Here is a 20,503-nt window from a genome sequence, read left to right on the forward strand (position 1 = left end):
ACAAAACAAAACACAAGTAGGTGGCCAGCACGCTGCAGCCATGACCAATCGCATCAGCATCCGCCCAATCCACTCCCCACCCCGCCCGCTCCGGGCAGCTCCGCCTCCGCCCTTCCGCTTTCCCGGAGTCCTCTGGGCCGACGCCTGGCGGCCACCTTGTCTCTGGGCAATCGCCCAAAGAGGTATCGTCTGCGCAGAGACCAATTCTCTGGCACTCGCGTCGCGTCACTGAAGCTAGAGACTGCAGGGGCGTCGGCGGCCGACATGACCCAGGCGGAGAAGGGAGAGGCGGAGAACGGGAAGGAGAAGGGCGGGGAGAAGGAGAAGGAGCAGCGCGGGGTGAAGCGACCCATCGTGCCCGCGCTGGTGCCAGAGTCGCTGCAGGAGGTGAGGCGGCGGGGGCGGGCCTCGGACTCGGCTTCCGGGCCCGGGCGGGGAGCTGGGCGAGGGGAGGAGACTGGCGAGCCGACCCGAGGCTTCGGGCCCTCACCTGGGTGGGTGTTGCAAGGGGGTCATTTCCCGTTCGCTCCGAGGGCTCTGGGCAGATGGCCAGGTCACTGCGTCCCCGCCGGTCGCCCCCAGCAACTGCTGTACGAGCCCCTTCCGGACCGTGAGAGCAGGACAAGGCTGTCACTTTACTGTCATATGGTTGAGGGAGCCGACTGCATGGTGTGTAGGGGCCACGACAGTTCCCACTGTCTAGGATTCTCCCACTTTGAGAGGAGGAGGCGGGAGGAGAAAGCTCCAGTTGAGTTGGGGCAGTAGGTAACAAGGCCTGATGTGGGATGGCTACATTGTTGTTCAGCACCATTGTTGTTCAGTCGCTACGTCTTTTGCGATTCTTTGCGACCGCATCGACTGCTGCACACCAGGCCTCCTTGTCCTTCATCATCTCCCGGAGTTTGCTCAAAATCGGGTGCATTGAGTTGGTGATGCTATCCAACCATCTCCTCCTGTCATCCCCTTCTCCTCCTTTTTTTCAATCTTTCCCAGCATCAGGGTCTTTTCCAGTGAGTCGGCCCTTCACATCAGGTGACCAAAGTATTGGAACTTCAGCTTCAGTATCGGTGCCTTCAATGAATATTCAGGGTTGATTTCCTTTAGGATTGACTGGTTTGATCTTGCAGTCCAAGGGACTCTCAAGAGTCTTCTCCAGCACCACAATTCAAAAGCATCACTTCTTAAGTGCTCAGCTTTCTTTATGGTCCAACTCTCAAATCCATGCATAACTACTGGAAAAACCATAGCTTTGACTATATGGACCTTTGTTGTCCAACCAAAAGTGCTATCTCTGCATTTTAACGTGCTCTCTAGGTTAGTCATAGCTTTTCTCCAAGGAGCAAACGTCTTTTAATTTCATGGCTGCAGTCACCATCTGCAGTGATGCTGAAGCCCAAGAAAATAAAGTCTGTCACTTTTTCCATTTTTTTCGCCATCTATTTGTGCAGCTGACACCTAGACAAAGACCTAAAGGATATTTAGGAGTTAGCCATGGGGAGTGTGAGGACAGGAGAACATTGTGGAGAAGACCTGGGCCAAGAGAGCATAGGAAAGCATTGGAGCTGAGAATATCTGGAATCAGGGAAGAAGAGAGAGCAAGAAATGAGACTGGAGATCTTAAGAGGGGTGTCATCATGAGAGTGGTATAAGGCAGAGCCTGGCCTCTTCTGAAGGGGAACTTTGGAAGAGCTAGTCAGACTCCAAGCTGCATGATCAACTCTTTTAATCCTCATAGTAGCTCTCTGAGGTAGGAACTTCAGTCAGAGCCAAGAAGTGGCACGGTCTGAATTTGAAGCCATATCTGTGAATCCAGAGCCTGGGCCCTTAACCACTGTTGGAATATTTGTTTACCATCAGTCAGTCATGGAGCACCTTTTGGGTTTTCCATGTCCTCTGTGGCACCTCTACTGTTATTTACTGAATGCCTTTTTTTTTTTTCTTCTGAATCTTTTCTTAAGCAATAATGTCCAGGAAATGATATGTAGGATTCACTGGCTAGTTACTCTAATATGTTAAAATAAATATGTAATTATTAAAAAGTCCTTGTCCAGACTTTGGAAAACTGTATTTACTACCCCAGAGCTTCCCAATCACTGTCCTGCAGGCTGTGTGCCATTGATGGGGTACAGGTGTCCCCGACAGCAGGCTTCCCAGGTAACTCATTGGTAAAGAATCTGCCTGCCAAGCAGGAGACACAGGTTTGATCCCTGGCTCTGGAAGATCACCTGGAGAAGGAAATGACAACCTACTCCAGTATTCTTGCCTGGGAAACCCCATGGACAGAGGAGCCTGGGGGACTACGATCCATGGGATTGCAGAAGAGTCAGACACAACTTAGCAACTAAACCATCACCACCCTGTCCCAGATGGCAAGCAGCCCCGTCGGTTTAACTCAGCCTCCTAGATATGTGTTGTCTGCCGTAACACACAAAAGCCTGAGGAGTCTGCTGAATAGCATCAGGCCTTGTGAGAATGGTGCCATCACCATGCAACAGATGACCCCTGTGCCATGCACTGGGCATACAGTAGTGAACGAGACAGTAACAGTGCCCTCTTACATGAAGGTTTTGTCTTCTGGGAGAGCAGTCAGTAAATCATTTTAAGAACGACAAGTGTCATGAAAAGGAGGGGTGCGCTAAGATTTTATTACAGCAGGACAAACACACCTGGTCTAATGACAGTTAACTTAACACCTGAAGGGAAGAGTAAGATTTAAAAGGGAGAAAGAACACTGCAGACAAAAGGAAGTGCCTTTGTGCAGGCCTGAAGGTCAGCACTATAAGCTAAGAAATCAGGAGACATCTGGATTTGGAAGACCAAAGAGACTGAAAAGGAAGTAGTTCTAGAGTAAAGCTAGAGAAATAAGCAGGGTCCTGATCTTGGATGTTCTGAACTGTATCTTATCAACAAGTTACAGAAATGTTTTGAAAGGGGGCAGGCCAGGAAGACACAACTGTAGCCAGTGGGTGGAATGGACTAGGTGCTGGCTGAGGAGTCGGGCTGGAAAGGCCATTCTCAATGGAGGCATCCATTTGTCAGAAGGACTGTTGGAGTCTCTTTGAGTCCCCCACTGAGTCCCTCAGCGTGTTTCCATGGTAAAGGTTCCTCAGTCACTCAGGTTATATTCTTCTCCATTGAGAAATCTGGATCTAAAAGCCCACTGTCTTGATTTGTGCTCCTTTGTCAGTCCTTGGTGACTGTCTCCCAAGAACGGGTGGTGAAAGGCAGACATCCGAGGATAGAATTGTGAACTCTGGCCTTTTAACTCCAAACTCTTACCAGATATCAGGTAAATAGCACAGAGTCAATAAGGGTAAAGTATTCAAAAAACAGTGACCAAAATACAGTTTGTGCTCATTCTCGAAAGTGGTTCCTGTATTGAGCCTGACTTTCCAGCATTAGAAAACAGTGATTCTGTTCTAATACTACATTTCTTCCCTCACCTACTCAACCAGTGTTGTCACAGCTGAGCGATGATATTGATTACCTCAGGAGCTTTTGTAAATTGCAGATTCCTAGGCTGTCTCTCGGAGGAGGCAATGGCACCCCACTCCAGTACTCTTGCCTGGAAAATCCCATGGATGAAGGAGTCTGGTAGGCTGCAGTCCATGGGGTCGCTGAGGGTCGGACACAACTGAGCGACTTCATTTTCACTTTTCACTTTCATGCATTGGAGAAGGAAATGGAAACCCACTCCAGTGTTCTTGCCTGGAAAATCCCAGGGACAGGGGAGCCTGGTGGGCTGCCATCTATGGGGTCGCACAGAGTCGGACACGACTGAAGTGACTTAGCAGCAGCAGCAGCGGGCTGTCTCCCAGGAGATTCTGAATCAGAAAGTTTGTAGTGAAGCCTTAGGGTCTTTTTATTTTGCTTTTTTTTTAACAAGGATCTTTAGGTGTTCAGATTAGGGAACCCAGCACTTCACGAGTCATAGTATTCCCCACACTCTTATTCCTTATTTAACTGTCTTCTTTAGTAAATGGAAAGTTCTCTAGTGGCTGGGACTTTGTCCTCGTCACCATTGTACCTGTAGTGCTTGGCACAGAAACACCCTCAAATCATAGCTTGATTTGCACTGGGTACTTAGGATTTCATTCATTTAAACAAAGATGTGTTGACCTTTGTGCCATGAGTCAGATCCTCGAAACACAGATACAAAATGAGTTTGATAGTCATTACTGGAAACTAACTTCTTTAAGTCTGTTACCATCTATATTATTTTCTAAAGTCACACTCCTATGTTTTATATTTACAGCAAATCCAGAGCAACTTCATCGTTGTCATACATCCAGGTTCCACAACTCTGAGGATTGGTCGAGCCACAGACACACTTCCTGCCAGTGTTCCTCACGTCATTGCACGAAGACACAAACAACAGGGGCAGCCACTGTACAAGGACAGCTGGCTGCTCAGGGAGGGACTAAACGTAAGTCAGGGTGAGGGCCTGGAAGGGAGCCCCAGCAGTCCAGGGGTTAAGACTCCGCTTTTGCTGCCAAGGGGCCAAGTTCAGTCGCTGGTCAGGGAACTAAGATCCCACAAGTCACGCTGTGTGGACAAAACAAAACACCACACACACACAAAATGTAGGACCTGGAGCAAAAGCCCAAGGCTGTCGCCTTGGGAGGGCTTAGATACTCAGTGTATGGCGTAATCTTGAGCAATATCTTCATAGCTTTAATGTATCTTAACATAATGACATTGTTCAGGGTTACAAATATAATTTTTTATCAGAGCTAGCAATTTCAGATTGTACAGAAATAATTGTAACAAAAGAAAATAATTTCCCTGTAAGAAAAAAAAAACCCATCAGGATGAATTGGGTATTGAAGAAGCTGATTTTTAGTGGAGGATACAGAATTGTCACTTTCTTAAAATGATGCATCCAGGTGTCTGTTAACTGACTGCCGTATTTTTTCTTCCAGATATTTAGAGTTTATATTGAGCTTATTTTTTCAATCTGTAGCAAATTGAATTCCTCCAATAAGCACTTGTTATAATCTTAGGTTAAATCATAATTTGAAGGCAAAAAGTAAATATGTCCTTGGGGTCATTTACTTAGGATGCAGTAAGTGTCCTATTTTGCAGGTGATAATTAACAGGAAAATTTTTCATGATAGGTATTGAATATGTATATAACATTATAATCCACTTTTAAGCTTTAAATCAAGGGTAGTTTTAGGAACTTGCAGTTTCTATAATTCTGATAGTAGGCCTTAGGGTTTCATTTTCTAGCATAACTAGCAAACCATCCTTAAGTCCAGTTCTAAGCTTAACTATAACTTGACAATGTAAGGGTTTAAAACGCACTTATATCTTGGATCTTCTAATTCTATCTTAGGGACTAAATCTCAGGAGTAAAAATAGAAACAAAATAAAATAATCTTTTCAAAAGTATTTATGGAATGTTCTTTTCAATATCACAATAACTTGAATACTCATTAACTAAGTGAAATAACACATATAGGAAAAAATATTGCTATAAAATTGTAAGCGTGAAAATTGTATCAATATATGGAAGAGTCTTGAAATACTTGGTAAGTTTAAAGTATGCTATGCTCTGATATTAAGTCAAAAGTCCCTTGAGGTTATAGAAATTTGCAATAGTTGGTTTATGGTGATGGTGCTTTTCTGATTTTTTTTTAAATAAATAATAAAAAGGTTACTTTGTATTCTGAGGGTTAGCATATGTGACATAAGTGAAGGACAAGCTTATTGATGAGGGAGCATTTCCTCTTGCTAGATTAAATTAGTATTTTGTCGTCACTTTCTCTTTTTCACTAAATCATTTATGCTGTTCATCACTGTTTCTTTTCTGCCAGAAACCTGAAAGTAACGAACAAAGGCAAAATGGCCTTAAAATGGTGGATCAAGCGATATGGTCTAAAAAGATGTCAAATGGCACAAGACGGATTCCTGTGTCCCCTGAGCAGGTTGGGTCTCAGCTCTTTCTTCAGATTCATTCCTTGACCACTGCTTTTATGTCATAACCATTCGTGTGCACTCCCTATTTCATTATGCAAATTATTAAAGATGGGATTTTCTTTAAAAAGGAAAGAAAACCATTTATAACCACCTGCAGAATACCTAAATTGGTGTTACAAAGGTCTAGGCAAGCCAATTTGTAAGGTAGTGTTTCTTATGTCAAGTTGATGAAAATTTAGTTTACCTGAGAGTCTTGAGTGCCTTATTCTAGCACCTTGATGAGAAGCTGTATTCTTACACGTCTGTCCTTTTAATGTGATAAACCAGTACTGCTGGGCATGGACACGAGTCTGTGTCCAAAAAGTTCCTTCAGTTTTTAAGTAAAAATAAAAGACAAATTGTTCATTTTTACCAAGAACTTTACTGAACAACATGTTCACTGTTTTGTTCCGCTGCCTTCTACTGTTTTTCAGGCAACTTCATAATTCTGTCTTCCCCAAACTTTTTATCTTTCTGAGCAAAGAACTGTTCTAAGTGCCTTTTACAGACTTCCAGGGATCTGAAATTTTTTTCACTAAAAATTTTGTGAGTAAAATAAATGGAAGTCTAAAGTTGCAGTGTCTGGTGAAAACAGTGGATGAATCAGAAATTCCCATCCAAGCTGTCGTAGTTTTTCCATATAGAAAAACATGTGGTCTTACATTATCCTGATGGAAGGTTATGCATTTTCTGTTGACTAATTCTGGATGCTTTTCAACGAGTGCTTCTTTCATTTGGTCTAATTGGAAGCAGTACTTGTTGGAATGAATCATTTGGTTTTCCAGGAGACCATAATACAGGACTCCCTTTCAATCCCACATCAAAGCAGTTAAAATAACCAAGCTGGTACAAATATTACTCATTGCTCGATTGGGATATTTTCAGTATGTTGGCTATCCCTTGCATGGTATAATGTTGATTATTCTCAAGTAATGTCTCAATTTGATTGCTATCAACTTGACTGGTCTACTGGACCAGGGAGCATTGTCCAGTGAGAAATCTCCAGTGCAAAACTTTGCAAACCACTTTTGACACATTCGATAAGTCATAGCACCTTCTCCATATTACTGCACATATCTTTTTTTGCATTTTTACCTTTTTTGAAATAACAAAGCATACTATGCAGAAAATGTTCCCCTTTTCCCCCATCATCCATATTAAGATGGCTACACAAAAATTCACCCGTACAGCTGTCACAACATAATCTAACAGTTGTTTTGAATAAAGTTAAAGACAGCTAACTGCTACTTGAGCGGTCTTACAGAAAAAACCAAATGAACTGTTTGGTTAACCAAATATATAAATTTATGTTCACGTTTCAGCAGAGTGCAATATTCATTTTAGACTGGCTCTGAATCACAGCCTGAGTGTTAACGTGATGGGAAAAATCAAGGTTGTGGAAAAGGGCAGGAGAATCCGCTTGTGACCAATCCCTATTTTGTCACCGATCTTGGATTCGTTATTAAAATTTGCCACTGTATCTATTCTGTGAGAGGAGAAGAGGACAGCCCCTTTTTTTCTTGCATAGACTCAGAGAATTTTCTGATGTTCCTTTGTTTCAGGCACGTTCCTACAACAAGCAGATGCGACCTGCGATTTTAGATCACTGCTCTGGAAATAAGTGGACAAACACATCTCATCACCCTGAGTTTTTGGTGGGAGAAGAGGTAAGAGACTTGTTTACAGTGAAATGGAAGAAGAAAACGGAGGTCCTATTTATAAAATCAGTGTGCTTTGCCACCCAGTTCTGGTTGTTCCCAAGCATTCTGTTATCTTACCTGAGGAACAGATAGTCACACTGGCTCCTGAGATATTAGACACTCCACTCTCAACATGAGAACAGTCAGCAAATGTTAATGATAACTTCTGGCCTTTGGTTTTTGAATGTGAATCTGGGAAACCCTGAGAGAAGAGTTCTAACAATGTATTCCTCTCCCCATCATTTCCAGGCCCTGTATGTTAATCCTCTGGACTGTTATAATATTCACTGGCCTATCAGAAGAGGTCAGTTAAATATTCACCCAGGACCTGGGGGCTCTCTTACAGCTGTTCTAGCAGATATTGAAGTAATATGGTCTCATGCAATACAAAAATACTTGGAAATCCCACTGAAAGATTTAAAGGTAAATGGAAATTCCCAGTTACTGGATTGTCTTTAGAAATTCTTGGTCAATAAAAGTACACTGTTCTTTGTAAGACAATGTCCTTGAAGCCATGTCCACTTTAAGTGTTAAGGATATCCTTTTTTTCTTCACTAAATTCCCATCTGGTGCTTTCTTTTTTTTCCCTCATTTTGTTTGGTTCTTGGTATTTCTATTGCTCTGCAATCAGCAAACTTGCTCGTGTTTATACGTTCTTTCTGGACCTTTTTCGGACACATGAGTTGTCTTATTTTTCATTTTACAAGTTTTAAATAATTCAAAAGGAAAAAAAGGTCCACAAAACCTCAGCTTTTTTTTTTATATATATAAAACCTAAAAGATAGCAGTGAGTGAGCTTTTACTTTGGGCCTCTAGCCATTGCTGCTGCTGCTTTAGAGAGAATCCTCTCTGAGGACAGGTGTGGTGAAATTTGTTTTGACCTGACTTGAATATTAACCATTTTATCTTTTTCTCCTTTGTTCTTCTTTTTAGTATTATAGATGTATCTTGTTAATTCCTGATATCTATAATAAACAGCATGTGAAAGAATTAGTGAATATGATCCTAATGAAGATGGGTTTTTCAGGTATGTCTGTTATTCCAGGGAAACCTGCCTGAAATGAGATTGTTTTGTTTTTTCCTGACATAGTTGATTTAATTCACTGCTTGACTGAAATGCTTATTCTAGGAGGGTCAGTGATGCTTGCCTGGGGGTTCCTAGACTTCAACTAGATATTTGTTACAGGATCTTTCCTGCTCCCCAGCTGATCACCCCTCTGCCTTTTGTTTTTCAGGGATTGTGGTCCATCAGGAGTCTGTGTGTGCCACCTTTGGAAGTGGCTTAAGCAGCACGTGTATTGTAGATGTCGGAGACCAGAAGACAAGCGTGTGCTGTGTGGAGGATGGGGTCTCTCATCGGAACACTCGGTGAGGAGCTTGGGAGGAGGTATTCTCTGCTTCCTCTTCCTTTACAGCGTATTCAACTAAAAGCATCTTGAGTTAGAATTTTTTTTAAGGAATTATATATTCACTTTTTTTTTTTTTTAATGAAGCCAGCGAGATTGTGGAAGTGCACATTTGAACAAGGCTATAAACTGGTGATTCTAGGCTATAACAAGGCTATAAACTGGTTCTGTTGGAACCCTCTGATATGAGCCCAGGCTTCCTGGGTGGCTCAGTGGTAAAGAACCTGCCTGCCATTGCAGGAGACACAGGTTCAGTTCCAGGTCAGGAAGATCCCCTGGTGAAGGAAATGGCAACCCACTCTAGTTTTCTTGCCTGGGGAATCCCATGGACAGAGGAGCCTGGCAGGCTACAGGCCATGGGATCACAGAGAGCTGGGACACGACTTAAGTACTAAAAACAACAACAGTGTGAGCTCACATCATTGAGGTCATGAAAGCCCTAGTGTGTGCTGTGTGCTTTCCCACAGAAGTGTGTATGTTAGCTCCGTGTCTTTCACTGGTGTGGCAGTCACACTCACAGCAAAGCTTTATATAGGCAAGTCATTTAGGAGACAGTAGGTGTTTAGGTCTAAATTGTCTAGCTAGCATTTTGAATATTTGCTTTTCTCTCTCTCTCTCCTTTTTGGCCACACTGCATAGCTTGCGGGATCTCAGTTCCCCGACCAGGGATTGAACCTAGGCCACTGCAGTGAAAGCTCAGAATCCTAACCACTAGGCCACCAGAGTCTCCTGAGTATTTGCTTTTCTTGTCAGATTGTTTTTGATGAGCGAAGAGTAACTTGGTGGTGGTCCAGTCCCTTCGTTACATTATCACTGATAGAAGAATTAATAAAGTAACTAGCCCAGCAGGCTTGCAGCTCGCTTATCTGAGACAAGCCAGCACAGGTGAGCATACCAGCTAGTGCATATGATCAGCTCTCTGCAGCATTGTGCTTCCAGGATGGCTTCTTCAGGATGATTTTATTCTTCCTGTCACTCACATAGGTAGTTTGACTTTTAAGGCATAGAAACAAACTTAAAAGGGTCTAAGCAGTCCTTGAGAAAAGTTAAGCTGCTACCTCCTAGGTTACAGTGCATTCTCAAGCCCTGACTGAGTTGTTTGAGCTCCTCCATTTGTATTACCTAATGCCATTGCTTCTTGAAGTATAGAGAGAACACTGGACCCCAGGTCTTCTACCACTGAAACAGCACAGCAGTGATCCCTCCAGATGGCAGAAATGTTCAGTGAGTGGCTAGTAGTCTCAGAGTTTTTCTCCCACAAGAGAGATTTGTCTTATGATGTTATTCCCTGTCATCTCTCTATGCCGGTAAGCGTAGACAGACAGGCAGCCGTTATATGCTATACATATGGACTTGGCAATGAGCTGGACTTAATGTGTGTTCAGTCTCTTGGATTTTTTTGCAAGTAGCATTTTTTACTTCTTGATGCTCACCACTGGTTTTTTTCTAGTTTCCTTTCTCTCTCCCTTACATCCATTCTGCCCTTTCATTCTTTAACTTATCCTTACAACATTTCTTGAAACTTGCTGTTTCACTGTGCCTAACTGAGTTTTTGGAACACCCTTTGCATCTTGTTAGCTACCCTTTTCTCTTGACTCTAGGCTCTGTCTGGCATATGGTGGATCTGATGTGTCAAGATGCTTTTACTGGCTGATGCAGCGAGCAGGCTTCCCTTACAGAGAATGCCAGTTAACAAATAAAATGGATTGCCTTCTTCTGCAGCACCTTAAAGAAACTTTTTGTCATTTGGATCAGGTGGGAGCAAAATCAAAATTGCTGATTATTTTTGTTTTCAGGGAAAATTGAAAATGTTTAAGGATAATTAAAAAATTAACAGTACTGTGCTACCCATTCAACCCAAGTTGATAAGCTGAAGCTCTTAAGAAGTGAGAGATTTTGGTATGGTCAGATCCATACAGAAGTATCTCATACTCAGGAAAACACAGCTAGTTTTTTCTTAAGAGAGTAGATTTCTCTCTTCTTAGGATCTGTGATCATTCTAAGGATAAAGATTAACCTTTAGATGTAATGAACAGTAGCAGGTAAATACATAGTTACAGACAGTTAATAAAATGGTATCATTTGAAGTATTTTCTTACTATTGTGAACAGTCAGCATTTAATCGGTGGTGTATATGAATTGCTACCTTTTTTTACTGTTCATTTTAGACTTTTTTTTAAAAACCTCGTTCGAGTAATAAAATTCTGAGTAAAAATTTTTTTGAGAAATGTAGAACAGGGTAACATTTCCCAGTTATTGAGGGAATTTGCTTGTTGGTTTGGACATTGTTTGTATTCGTGTATATTGATAATGAAAGAAACCAGAAATTCAGATAGTGGCAATTTCAGAAATGTTGAAAGAGAAACAAGGTACAGTTGAAGTCCTGTTTTTTAAGTTCCAGTGGAAGTGGTAGAAAGTTGTAGCACAGCCCTTTCGTGGGTGAGATTTAGACCGCAGAGAGGCTTGTCATTTGTAGAGTTTGTGTGCACTTTTCCTGATTGACTGACAGCATCTTTCCCTGGATTCAGGACATCTCTGGGCTTCAGGACCATGAGTTTCAGATTCGACATCCAGATTCCCCTGCCCTTCTTTACCAGTTTCGATTGGGAGATGAAAAACTCCAGGTAACATATGGGTGTGCATTTCCCATGGGTAGAAAGAAAGGCAGCCAGGTTCACTGAGACTGAGAGAATGTGTATTTGCTGGAAACCTCATGAAGTCAGAATGCCAACTGGGTGTAAATTAGCTGCTAGCCCAACATTTAAACCCCTGATAGAGTATAGATCAGAAGAGATCTGAGCCATCTTTTTAATTAGCCAGTATGGGAGGAGTTGCTCTTTAGAGAGAGGCACCATTCTGGAAAATTATAAAGTAGTTTCAGTTCAGTTCAGTTCCTCAGTCATATCCGACTCTTTGCGACCCCATGAATCGCAGCACGCCAGGCCTCCTTGTCCATTACCAATTCCCGGAGTTCACTCAGACTCACGTGTAGTTTACTAGGCATGTATTTTGCATTCACTTTGAGATTACTCTCTCAGGTGTTATATCACCCATTCAGTTTGATGATGAAGCCCATTCCACACTGGAGAAATAATGCTCCTTCCAAAAGAGAATGCTTACCCAATCCGACTTACAGGATCTGACCTGCCAGTTTTGTTTTTCGAAGGACACAATTTATTTAATGGGTCAGTTTTTTCAGGAGGCAGTAGCCTTGATTGGTCATTCTTTTCCTTCCCTGCACAGGCTCCAATGGCTTTGTTTTATCCAGCAACGTTTGGAATCGTTGGACAGAAAATGACAACTTTACAGCACAGATCCCAGGGCGACCCTGAGGACCCTCATGATGAACAGTACCTGCTGGCCACGCAGAGCAAGCAGGAACAGGTCTGTGCTAATTCGGGGTCAGAGGAGAGAGTTTTGTGCCTGAGAGAGGTTTGCCGCACTTAATGGATCGCTGCAACGACTGCAGTCTGACAGTATGCTAAGCTGATACTATTTTTAGGACCATAGATGAAGTCTACATTGAAAATCCAGATGGCAGATTTCTCTGTTCAGCAAACATCTATTTTCAGAATACTATTCCACACATGTAAAAGTTAATTTAATGATGATGCTTCCCTTTTGGTGTGTATTATTTCTGAACTTTCCCTCTTTTGAATATTTTTCCAGTAGTATTTTCAGTAAAATCTCACCTATTTTTTTTTTCTCACCTGTTTTTAAATTATCACATGAAAGGTGGGTAGGCACAGGCAAGGAACTGAATGCCTTTGTCCAGAGCTGATCCTAGTTGTAGGATGTCTGCTGCAGGGGCACAAATTAAAGCTCTTATCTGCCAGTGAAACAGCAGCTCATGATGGAGAGAAGAGGGCTGTAAACCTCCTCTGGTCTTTGTTCCCGTCCCAAAACTGAGCATGAGATTGCTTAGATAAGGTCTGAAAATGAAGACCCATGACAGCCACTGGCCCAAGAATTCCACTGAAATAACTATACTCAAAAACTCAGGGGGGAATAGTTCATCAGCGTCAACATTTCAGTCTTAAAATCCGGCCAATATTAGGGAAGTTCTGTGGTCTGCCCTGCCAGCCTGGGGTTGCCTTGGTTTGTTTGCATGTCCTCGTCTTCTGCATCCACCGTACCCGGTTATCCAGGGCAGGGACTGGGTGCTAGGTTGCATGCTGTTTCAGGGTGTTTCCTGTCTGCTGCACAGGGACAGGCCTTTGTTTTATAGAGTGTCCAGCAGGGGGTGGGGAGGGGACATCCAGCTGGAGAACACTGACCACTCTCATAGTCGGACCATCCATTCGACTCTCCTTTTGATTGATTTAAAGTCTGCAAAAGCTACTGCTGACCGGAAGTCTGCATCCAAACCCATTGGATTCGAAGGGGACCTTCGTGGCCAGTCCTCTGACCTTCCAGAAAGACTGCATTCCCAGGAGGTGGATCTGGGACCCTCCCAGGGCGACTGTTTGATGGCTGGCAATGATTCTGAGGAGGCTCTCACCGCACTGATGTCCAGGAAGACTGCCATCTCGCTGTTTGAAGGGAAGGCCCTGGGACTGGATAAAGCCATCCTCCATAGCATAGACTGCTGTTGTAAGCGCATCTGGGGAGCCGGGAGAGAGCAGTCCCAGGGTTCAGGCTAGGGTGTAGTTTTATCCTGCAGCATGTTCATTCAAAAACTATTCAGGACCTACTTTGTGCCACCATTGTCAGGTATTAGAATCTGATTCCTGGCCTTCTTGAACATAGAACCAAGTACCAAAGGCCAAAACAAGTCAGATTACCACATAAAGGCATTCTAGGCAGAAGCAGCAGCCTGTGTACAGGCCAGTGTGACTGGGGAGCAGAGTGAGGCTGTGGGAGGGGCGGGTACACACCACACTGGACTTTGTAGCCCCCTTAGAGCTTGAGGTCCTGATCCTGCTAGTAGCAGGGTTGGGGGCGGGGCATGTGTGGGGACAGCAGCTTGCTCACGTTTTGTGCTTTGCAGGGTTCCTCTGGCTGCACTGTAGCATCGTCGAAGATAGGTGGGGGAGAGCGCTTTGAGGGGCTCCTGCCATTACCAAGCAATAGATTATGGTGGCTTAGCCTAGGGTGGTAGTAGATACAGAGAGAAAGCGTGAAAGGGATTTCTCTGTCTTTTCAGCATCTGATGAAACCAAAAAGAAGATGTACAGCTCCATCCTGGTGGTGGGAGGTGGTTTGATGTTTCATAAAGCCCAAGAATTTCTGCAGCACAGAATTCTCAATAAAATGCCACCTTCATTCAGGCGAATTATTGAAAATGTAGATGTGATCACAAGGCCCAAGGTATGTTGTACATGGTGCAAGTCTGACTCTTTTCCAGTGAAACAGCATTATTTGTAGTTGTATGTGGACAGAGAAAATCCTGGGAGGCATGAGGCTGTGTGTGGGGCGTTCTCGAGGGCTTGGGGCAAATAGAAAAATGACTTTCAGCAGGTCACACAGATGTGGTGGAAGGAGCTCTGGACTCAGGGACTGGATTACTGGCTTTCAGTCCCTGCTATGTTCTCCAGATCAGCATGACCGACTTCTGACTTTGTCAAAGGATGGGGTGGGCAAGGAGAAGACTGACTGTACTCACGCTGTCAACTAGAACAAGTCCATTTTCATCTCTTTCATATTGAGAATCTCCTGCTGGGCCCTAGACCAGGTGATCTTCAAGGATCTTTTTGGTTTGAACTGTCATGGAAACCATAAACACAGCAATTTAGAAACAGATTGTGTCTATATTGTATCATTCTCACTGACAATTCCAGGGAATATTTCTGTTTAATTTTCATTCAGAGGGAGATTCATTCAGAGGGAGAGGTTATGGGATATATTCATTCCACTCAAATTTCAAAATAAGTTATTTCCTTAGAAATGGTCTGGCCTATAGGGACTATTAGTGGAATAATAGTAAGTAGTGAATAATAGCATCTTCAGTAATAAAAACTGAAAAATATTCTTGTGAATTGAAATAGAAAATATCTGTGGTTAGTTCATAGGTCCTGCATGAGTCTGCCCCTCAATTCCAGTAAATGATTAAGTATATGTCTTGTCCGTTTTCATTGAAATATCTTTGTCATTTCTTCTCTAGGACATGGATCCCCGGCTGATTGCCTGGAAAGGAGGGGCAGTGTTGGCTTGTTTGGATACCACACAGGAACTGTGGATTTATCAGAGAGAGTGGCAGCGCTTTGGCGTCCGCATGCTACGAGAGCGAGCTGCTTTTGTGTGGTGAAATGGACAGAAAAGTCGCTGTTGAAGACCAACACAAACCTTGTGGTATAAAAGACTTAGTATAATTTATTGACTTAGGTGCTTTTAAGTTTCATGAAAATAAATGAATCTTAACTTTTTTTGGTTGAACACATTACATGGGTGTAAAAAAAGTAAGCTGCTTTTGTAGTCAGGACATTTGAGAATAAATATGAACTTAGTCTTCCGTGGTGAATTTTCCTGGTCTTCCTCGGGGTCTCAGACTCCCGATGATGTCCATTGCTGCAGTAGAGTGGCTCTCAGGTGGTGAAGCCCTTCCTTTAGGTTGACTTCTGAGTGTTAGGCCGTCTCAGGTACCCATGAGGGGTGGGTGTGTGACTGTGTACCTGAATTGTGAGAAATGTCTGATTACACATTTTCCCTCTTGTATAGCATAAACGTATGTCATGACTTCTGTATGCTGCTAAAATTCCTTAGGGAAAAAAAGGTGTTTTTGTTGTTGTTTCTTTCCATTTTTAAAATTTTCTCTTGGATTACAAAAAGTAGCGGGGCCCATTCAGGTCTAGATTTCCAGAAGCAAAGATTTAAGGTTGGGCTGGTTGGCTTTTGTTACCCACATGATCTGGGGTGGGCTTAGGAAAGGAAACCAGTCACTATTTGACCAGAACAGAAACAGAAAAGGCAAACTCATTTTCTTCCTAAAGCCAAATAGAAATGGTTTATATATAATTTAGACAAGGTACCTGTCATAATTACTAACTTAATCATTAGCTCCTCGGTCTTCCTTGACCTGAAAAACAAGTGAAAGTTCTCAGAGTACTTCTTGTTCAGTATGATCTCTAGAACTGGGGCTGGGGGTGGGACTGGCAGAAAGACAAAGTAGGTGAAGGTAAGAGACTCAGGCAAGTGGAATACAGAAACAAGGATGGTTGGGAGCTTTCCCTGGCGGTCCACTGGTTAGGACTCAGCGCATTCACCGCTGTGATGATAGGTTCAATCCTTGGTCAGGGCAGTAAGACCCTGTAAACATTGGGGCCAAAAAAAAAAAAAAAGGATGGCTGGAAGTTTAGGACATTGAGAAATACTAGAGTATTTTAAATAAATAGGATTATCTTGAGTGTGTGCTCAGTAGGTTGGAAACAAAGAGCCTGCCAGTGTGACAAAATTTTAACTTGCTTCTCTTCTTTGGGATGCTTGCCTTCAATCTGAAAACTGTATGCTATTTTAATTTTTTTTTTTTTTTTAGTTTTTAATTAAGTTTATACACTATGATTTTACGTTTCTGGGTTGTTTCAACACAATTTAATACTAGCTACCTAGTTCTAAAAGCATAATGAATTCTGTTTATAATAGCTTTTCACATAATAGCAATTTGCTCTTAAAACTGGTAGAGGTTGATTCAGAGGAACTTGGTTTCTGGTCCATGTTTTGACATACGTCATGTCCATTTTTTACTATCAGCACTTAAAAGCACCATGCAAACTGAACACGACGAGTGAGTAAGCTTTACCACATTAACTGTATTGCCTCAGGCATTACTAATTATTTGCTTGTGAAGCTGTACACTCTATGCTTCTTTTTTTGGTCTTTGTAAGACATGTATCCGGAGAAGGCAATGGCACCCCACTCAGTACTCTTGCCTGGAAAATCCCATGGACGGAGGAGCCTGGTGGGCTGCAGTCCATGGGGTCACTAAGAGTCGGACACGACTGAGCAACTTCACTTTCACTTTTCACTTTCATGCGTTGGAGAAGGAAATGGCAACCCACTCCAGTGTTCTTGCCTGGAGAATCCAAGGGACGGGGGAGGCTGGTGGGCTGCCATCTCTGGGGTCGCAGAGAGTCGGACACAACTGAAGCGACTTAGCAGCAGCAGCAGCAAGACATGTATCAGAGGAGTGGCATGGCCCTTTAGGGATACTCAACAAAAACATTTATTTAACAGTCGTCCACCTGAAACTGATCCACATTCTAGAGCAGATGCAGGCTTGCACTGTGTGAGAGAGACAGGCTTTCCTAGAAAAATACAAATATAACCAAATGGTAATATAACCAACTTTTGGTGACTTCTGCATTAAGGAAAAGATGCTTTGAGAAAAGTAAAAAAAATTGGAAGACTTAAAATGCCACCCATCTCTATGTTCTGTAATGCCAAGGTAGATTCTGTTTTTTTACTTAAGTAAAACAGTATAATAACTCATTTATAAAAAATTAATTACTTCAAGAGGGCTAACTTCAACATAGGAATTATTTTTGTTTTGAACATGAAAAGTTATGTATAATCAACAAACTCTGAATTCTGACAGTTAACTTCTAATGGGTAACTTTGGGCAAAGGTAGACATCAGCTCTGTAAGTGATATATTTTGTTGATGTTAAAAATCCCCTGCCCAAGAGTCAGGTAGGACATGAGGCTAGTTCAGTTGGTTCAGAGGGAGGGTCCTATGCAAATACCAGGTATAGAAGTGTTTCCACACAGAGTAGGGCATATGGTCAGTGAAGATTGGTGCAGCCTGTTATTCCCTATGTTTGTTATAAAGATTTTTGTGTGTTATAGAGGGTTTTTCACCTAAGAAGTTGTTGAACTAGTGAGGACTCTCAGTTTTGGCATTCATTAATTAAACTTAGTTACAGAGCTAAACAGTTCTACCTACTCTGCAGGGCATGCCCTATTCAGGACTGGATGTTCAGGTGGGAAATGCTTTATTACTGATTATCACAGTGGTTATAGTTTTACAGTGTTCCTGATTTTCAGATATGAAATTGAGGTTTATAGTTATAAATTTAGTTTCCGTTTTTAATGCCACAGTCTTTAGTAATATTTATAACAATTTTATTGGTATAACATTTAATTACTAGATTAAGGTGTATGTATTCCTCTGTAAATTATCCTGTTGTAAATCCTCCCTATTCCTTTTGCTCAAGCAGATACACATATGGTTGACTCTTGAACAGTCCAAGTCTGAACTGGGCAGATACACTTAAGTGCAGTTTTTTCAGTAAGTAATGCACTACACATCTGCAGATGGTTGAACCATGGATACAGATGATGGACTGTGAAGTTCTCCCTGGATTTTCCGCTGCAGAGGGGTCAGGACCCTTGGGTTGTTCAGGGTTCAGCTGTAATCCTCCCTGCAAGTAGCCTATATGGTAAACTTCAGATTCTCACAGACCCTTTTTTCCCTGTGATTGGAGGGGTCAGAAGGCTTTAGGGTCTCCTGCTTCGTGGCTGGGCTACAGGGAGCAGCAGCTGTAGCGACAGGCGCGTGACCTTCTCCCCACCGACACACGCTGCTTGGCACGGAGGAGCTCTGCACAGAAACCTGTAGCGTCCTTCGTGAGGCGGTACGTGGGGCAGACGCTGAGCGCCCGGTAGCTGTCTGTGATGTCACCCTCTCTGAAGTAGACCACCACGTATTTGTGCAGATGAGCCTGGCTTCTCAGATCACTGCAGAAGAGGTTGAAGGCGAGGTGGAACAGGTCTTGGGAGTTCTCACAGGGGCCGCCCTCCTTGTCACAGTTACCATCACACGTGGTGCTATCATTGGAAAGAAGGAAAATGACCTTATCCGCTGCTTGCTTCTGAGTGGTAAGCCACTGCACGGGACCCATCTCGGCTATTTTCTTTTTCTGCCACTTTTCAAGGATAACTTCACTTCTGCAGCGGTTTTGAAGAAACTCAGTGAAGTAACAAACTGTGTGATGGAAGCATATTTCAGAAGGGTAAACCACAAGAACCTTAATAGAGGGCAGTAGCGTGGTAGTTGAGAAGGAAGTCTTCTTGATCCTTTCTGTGGGGGAGAGAAGCATTATGTCATCTCTGCACAGCAAATAACAGGCTTTCACGCCAGTCGAAACCATGGCAGATAAATGACCCCTTGCTAGGGCACACTGGCTGAGCATCAGAGGTGTTACTACTGCCAGAGAGGAAAATATCCCTAAAGTTCCTTTCATATACATCACCTGAAATATACCAGTACTTAAACCTTAAAGATGCTGCGAAAGATTTATTTTCTAAGTCCCTGTCACTGAGTTAGTCCTCTTGATCAAGCTCATCCCTTTTCAGATAAATTCACAGAAACTATTTAGGTTCAAAGTACTCTGTTTCAGGTGGGTGGTTGTAACTGTAGGATTTTCAGTGCCATACATAAAAAGGACAGCTGACCTCTGCCCTTTCACATCATGTTTTGAGTTGGGTCAACTCAGTAGTAATTCCATCTTCTACCTGTAGGTGGTAGGGTTTCTTTACAGTTACATAAGGTTAAGTGGTAGGTCATTTCAGCTGGTCAACTGGAATTCTGTCCTATACATGGTACAGAATGGAAGCTAGTTATGAAACTACTGTAATGAATAGATACAGGTCAAACAATTCCCACTAATAGAAGTATTTGTAAGGTCAGAGTTCGATACAGCTTGCTTACCTAAGAAAGAACACGGGATTAATCTTGTTCTATCTGTAACATCACAGACAGCTCAAAGGCTGCATTTCCATGTCTGTGTGTGCAGGGGAGGGGAAAGCAGAGGTTATCAGTGGGCCTCCCCCTAGCAGTTTATCTATATCAATACTGATATCTGATTTCTCATTCAAGTGTTCAGTGTTTTTGGGTTGGCAAGATCCTTGTTGTTCAGTCACTCAGTCGTGTCCAATTCTTTGCCACCCTCGTGGACTGCAGCATGCCAGGCTTCCCTGCCCATCACCAACTTCCGGAGTTTGCTCAAACTCCTGTCGATTGAGTCAGTGTTGCCATCCAACCATCTCGCCCTCTGTCGCTCCTTCTCCTCCTGCCTTCCATCTTCCCCAGCACTAGTGTCTTTTCTGAGTCAGCTGTTCCCATCAGGTGACCAAAGTATTGGAGCTTCAGCTTCAGCATCAGTCCTTCCAGTGAATATTCAGCGTTGATTTTCTTTAGGATGGACTGGTTTGATCTCCTTGTAGTCCGAGGGACTCTCAAGAGTCTTCTCCAACACCACAGTTCAAAAGCATCAATTCTTTGGTGCTCACCCTTCTTTATGGCCCAACTTTCACATCCCTACATGACTATTGGAAAAAACATAGCTTTGACTATATGGACATTTGTCAGCAAAGTAATGTCTCTGCTTTTTAATATGCTGTCTAGGTTTGTTACTGCTTTTCTTCCAAGGAGCAAGCATCTTAATTTCATGGCTGCAGTCACCATCAGCATTTATTTTGGAGCCCAAGAAAAGAAAGTCTG

The 20,503-nt window shown here is 42.9% G+C and overlaps 2 protein-coding genes across 9 annotated transcripts in view; one reads left to right on the forward strand and one right to left on the reverse strand.

Annotated features, from left to right (window-relative positions):
• Positions 1-105: 105 nt before the first annotated feature.
• The window catches only part of ACTR8 (actin related protein 8), a 27,303-nt gene continuing 6,905 nt past the window's right edge, over positions 106-20,503 (forward strand). Inside the window, exons 1-13 of one of the 2 annotated variants that reach the window (XM_006053076.4) lie at positions 106-387; positions 4,256-4,426; positions 5,820-5,930; positions 7,524-7,628; positions 7,911-8,084; positions 8,595-8,688; positions 8,897-9,029; positions 10,669-10,822; positions 11,596-11,691; positions 12,311-12,451; positions 13,396-13,660; positions 14,214-14,377; positions 15,171-15,518. In XM_006053076.4, coding sequence (XP_006053138.1) covers positions 265-387; positions 4,256-4,426; positions 5,820-5,930; positions 7,524-7,628; positions 7,911-8,084; positions 8,595-8,688; positions 8,897-9,029; positions 10,669-10,822; positions 11,596-11,691; positions 12,311-12,451; positions 13,396-13,660; positions 14,214-14,377; positions 15,171-15,314 — 1,875 coding nt within the window. In that variant the 5' untranslated portion in view covers positions 106-264 and the 3' untranslated portion in view covers positions 15,315-15,518. Of the gene's footprint in view, positions 388-4,255; positions 4,427-5,819; positions 5,931-7,523; positions 7,629-7,910; positions 8,085-8,594; positions 8,689-8,896; positions 9,030-10,668; positions 10,823-11,595; positions 11,692-12,310; positions 12,452-13,395; positions 13,661-14,213; positions 14,378-15,170; positions 15,519-20,503 lie in introns of those variants that run through there. The other variant, XR_003105546.3, reaches the window with a different exon arrangement.
• IL17RB (interleukin 17 receptor B) overlaps positions 18,107-20,503 on the reverse strand; it is a 16,333-nt gene continuing 13,936 nt past the window's right edge. For all 7 annotated transcript variants that reach the window (XM_044933785.2, XM_006053072.4, XM_044933787.2 and 4 more), the window contains one exon: positions 18,107-19,081. In XM_044933785.2, coding sequence (XP_044789720.2) covers positions 18,525-19,081 — 557 coding nt within the window. In that variant the 3' untranslated portion in view covers positions 18,107-18,524. The remainder of the gene's footprint in view (positions 19,082-20,503) is intronic.

This window comes from Bubalus bubalis, chromosome 21, assembly GCF_019923935.1.
Source record: "Bubalus bubalis isolate 160015118507 breed Murrah chromosome 21, NDDB_SH_1, whole genome shotgun sequence".
NCBI lineage: Eukaryota > Metazoa > Chordata > Mammalia > Artiodactyla > Bovidae > Bubalus > Bubalus bubalis.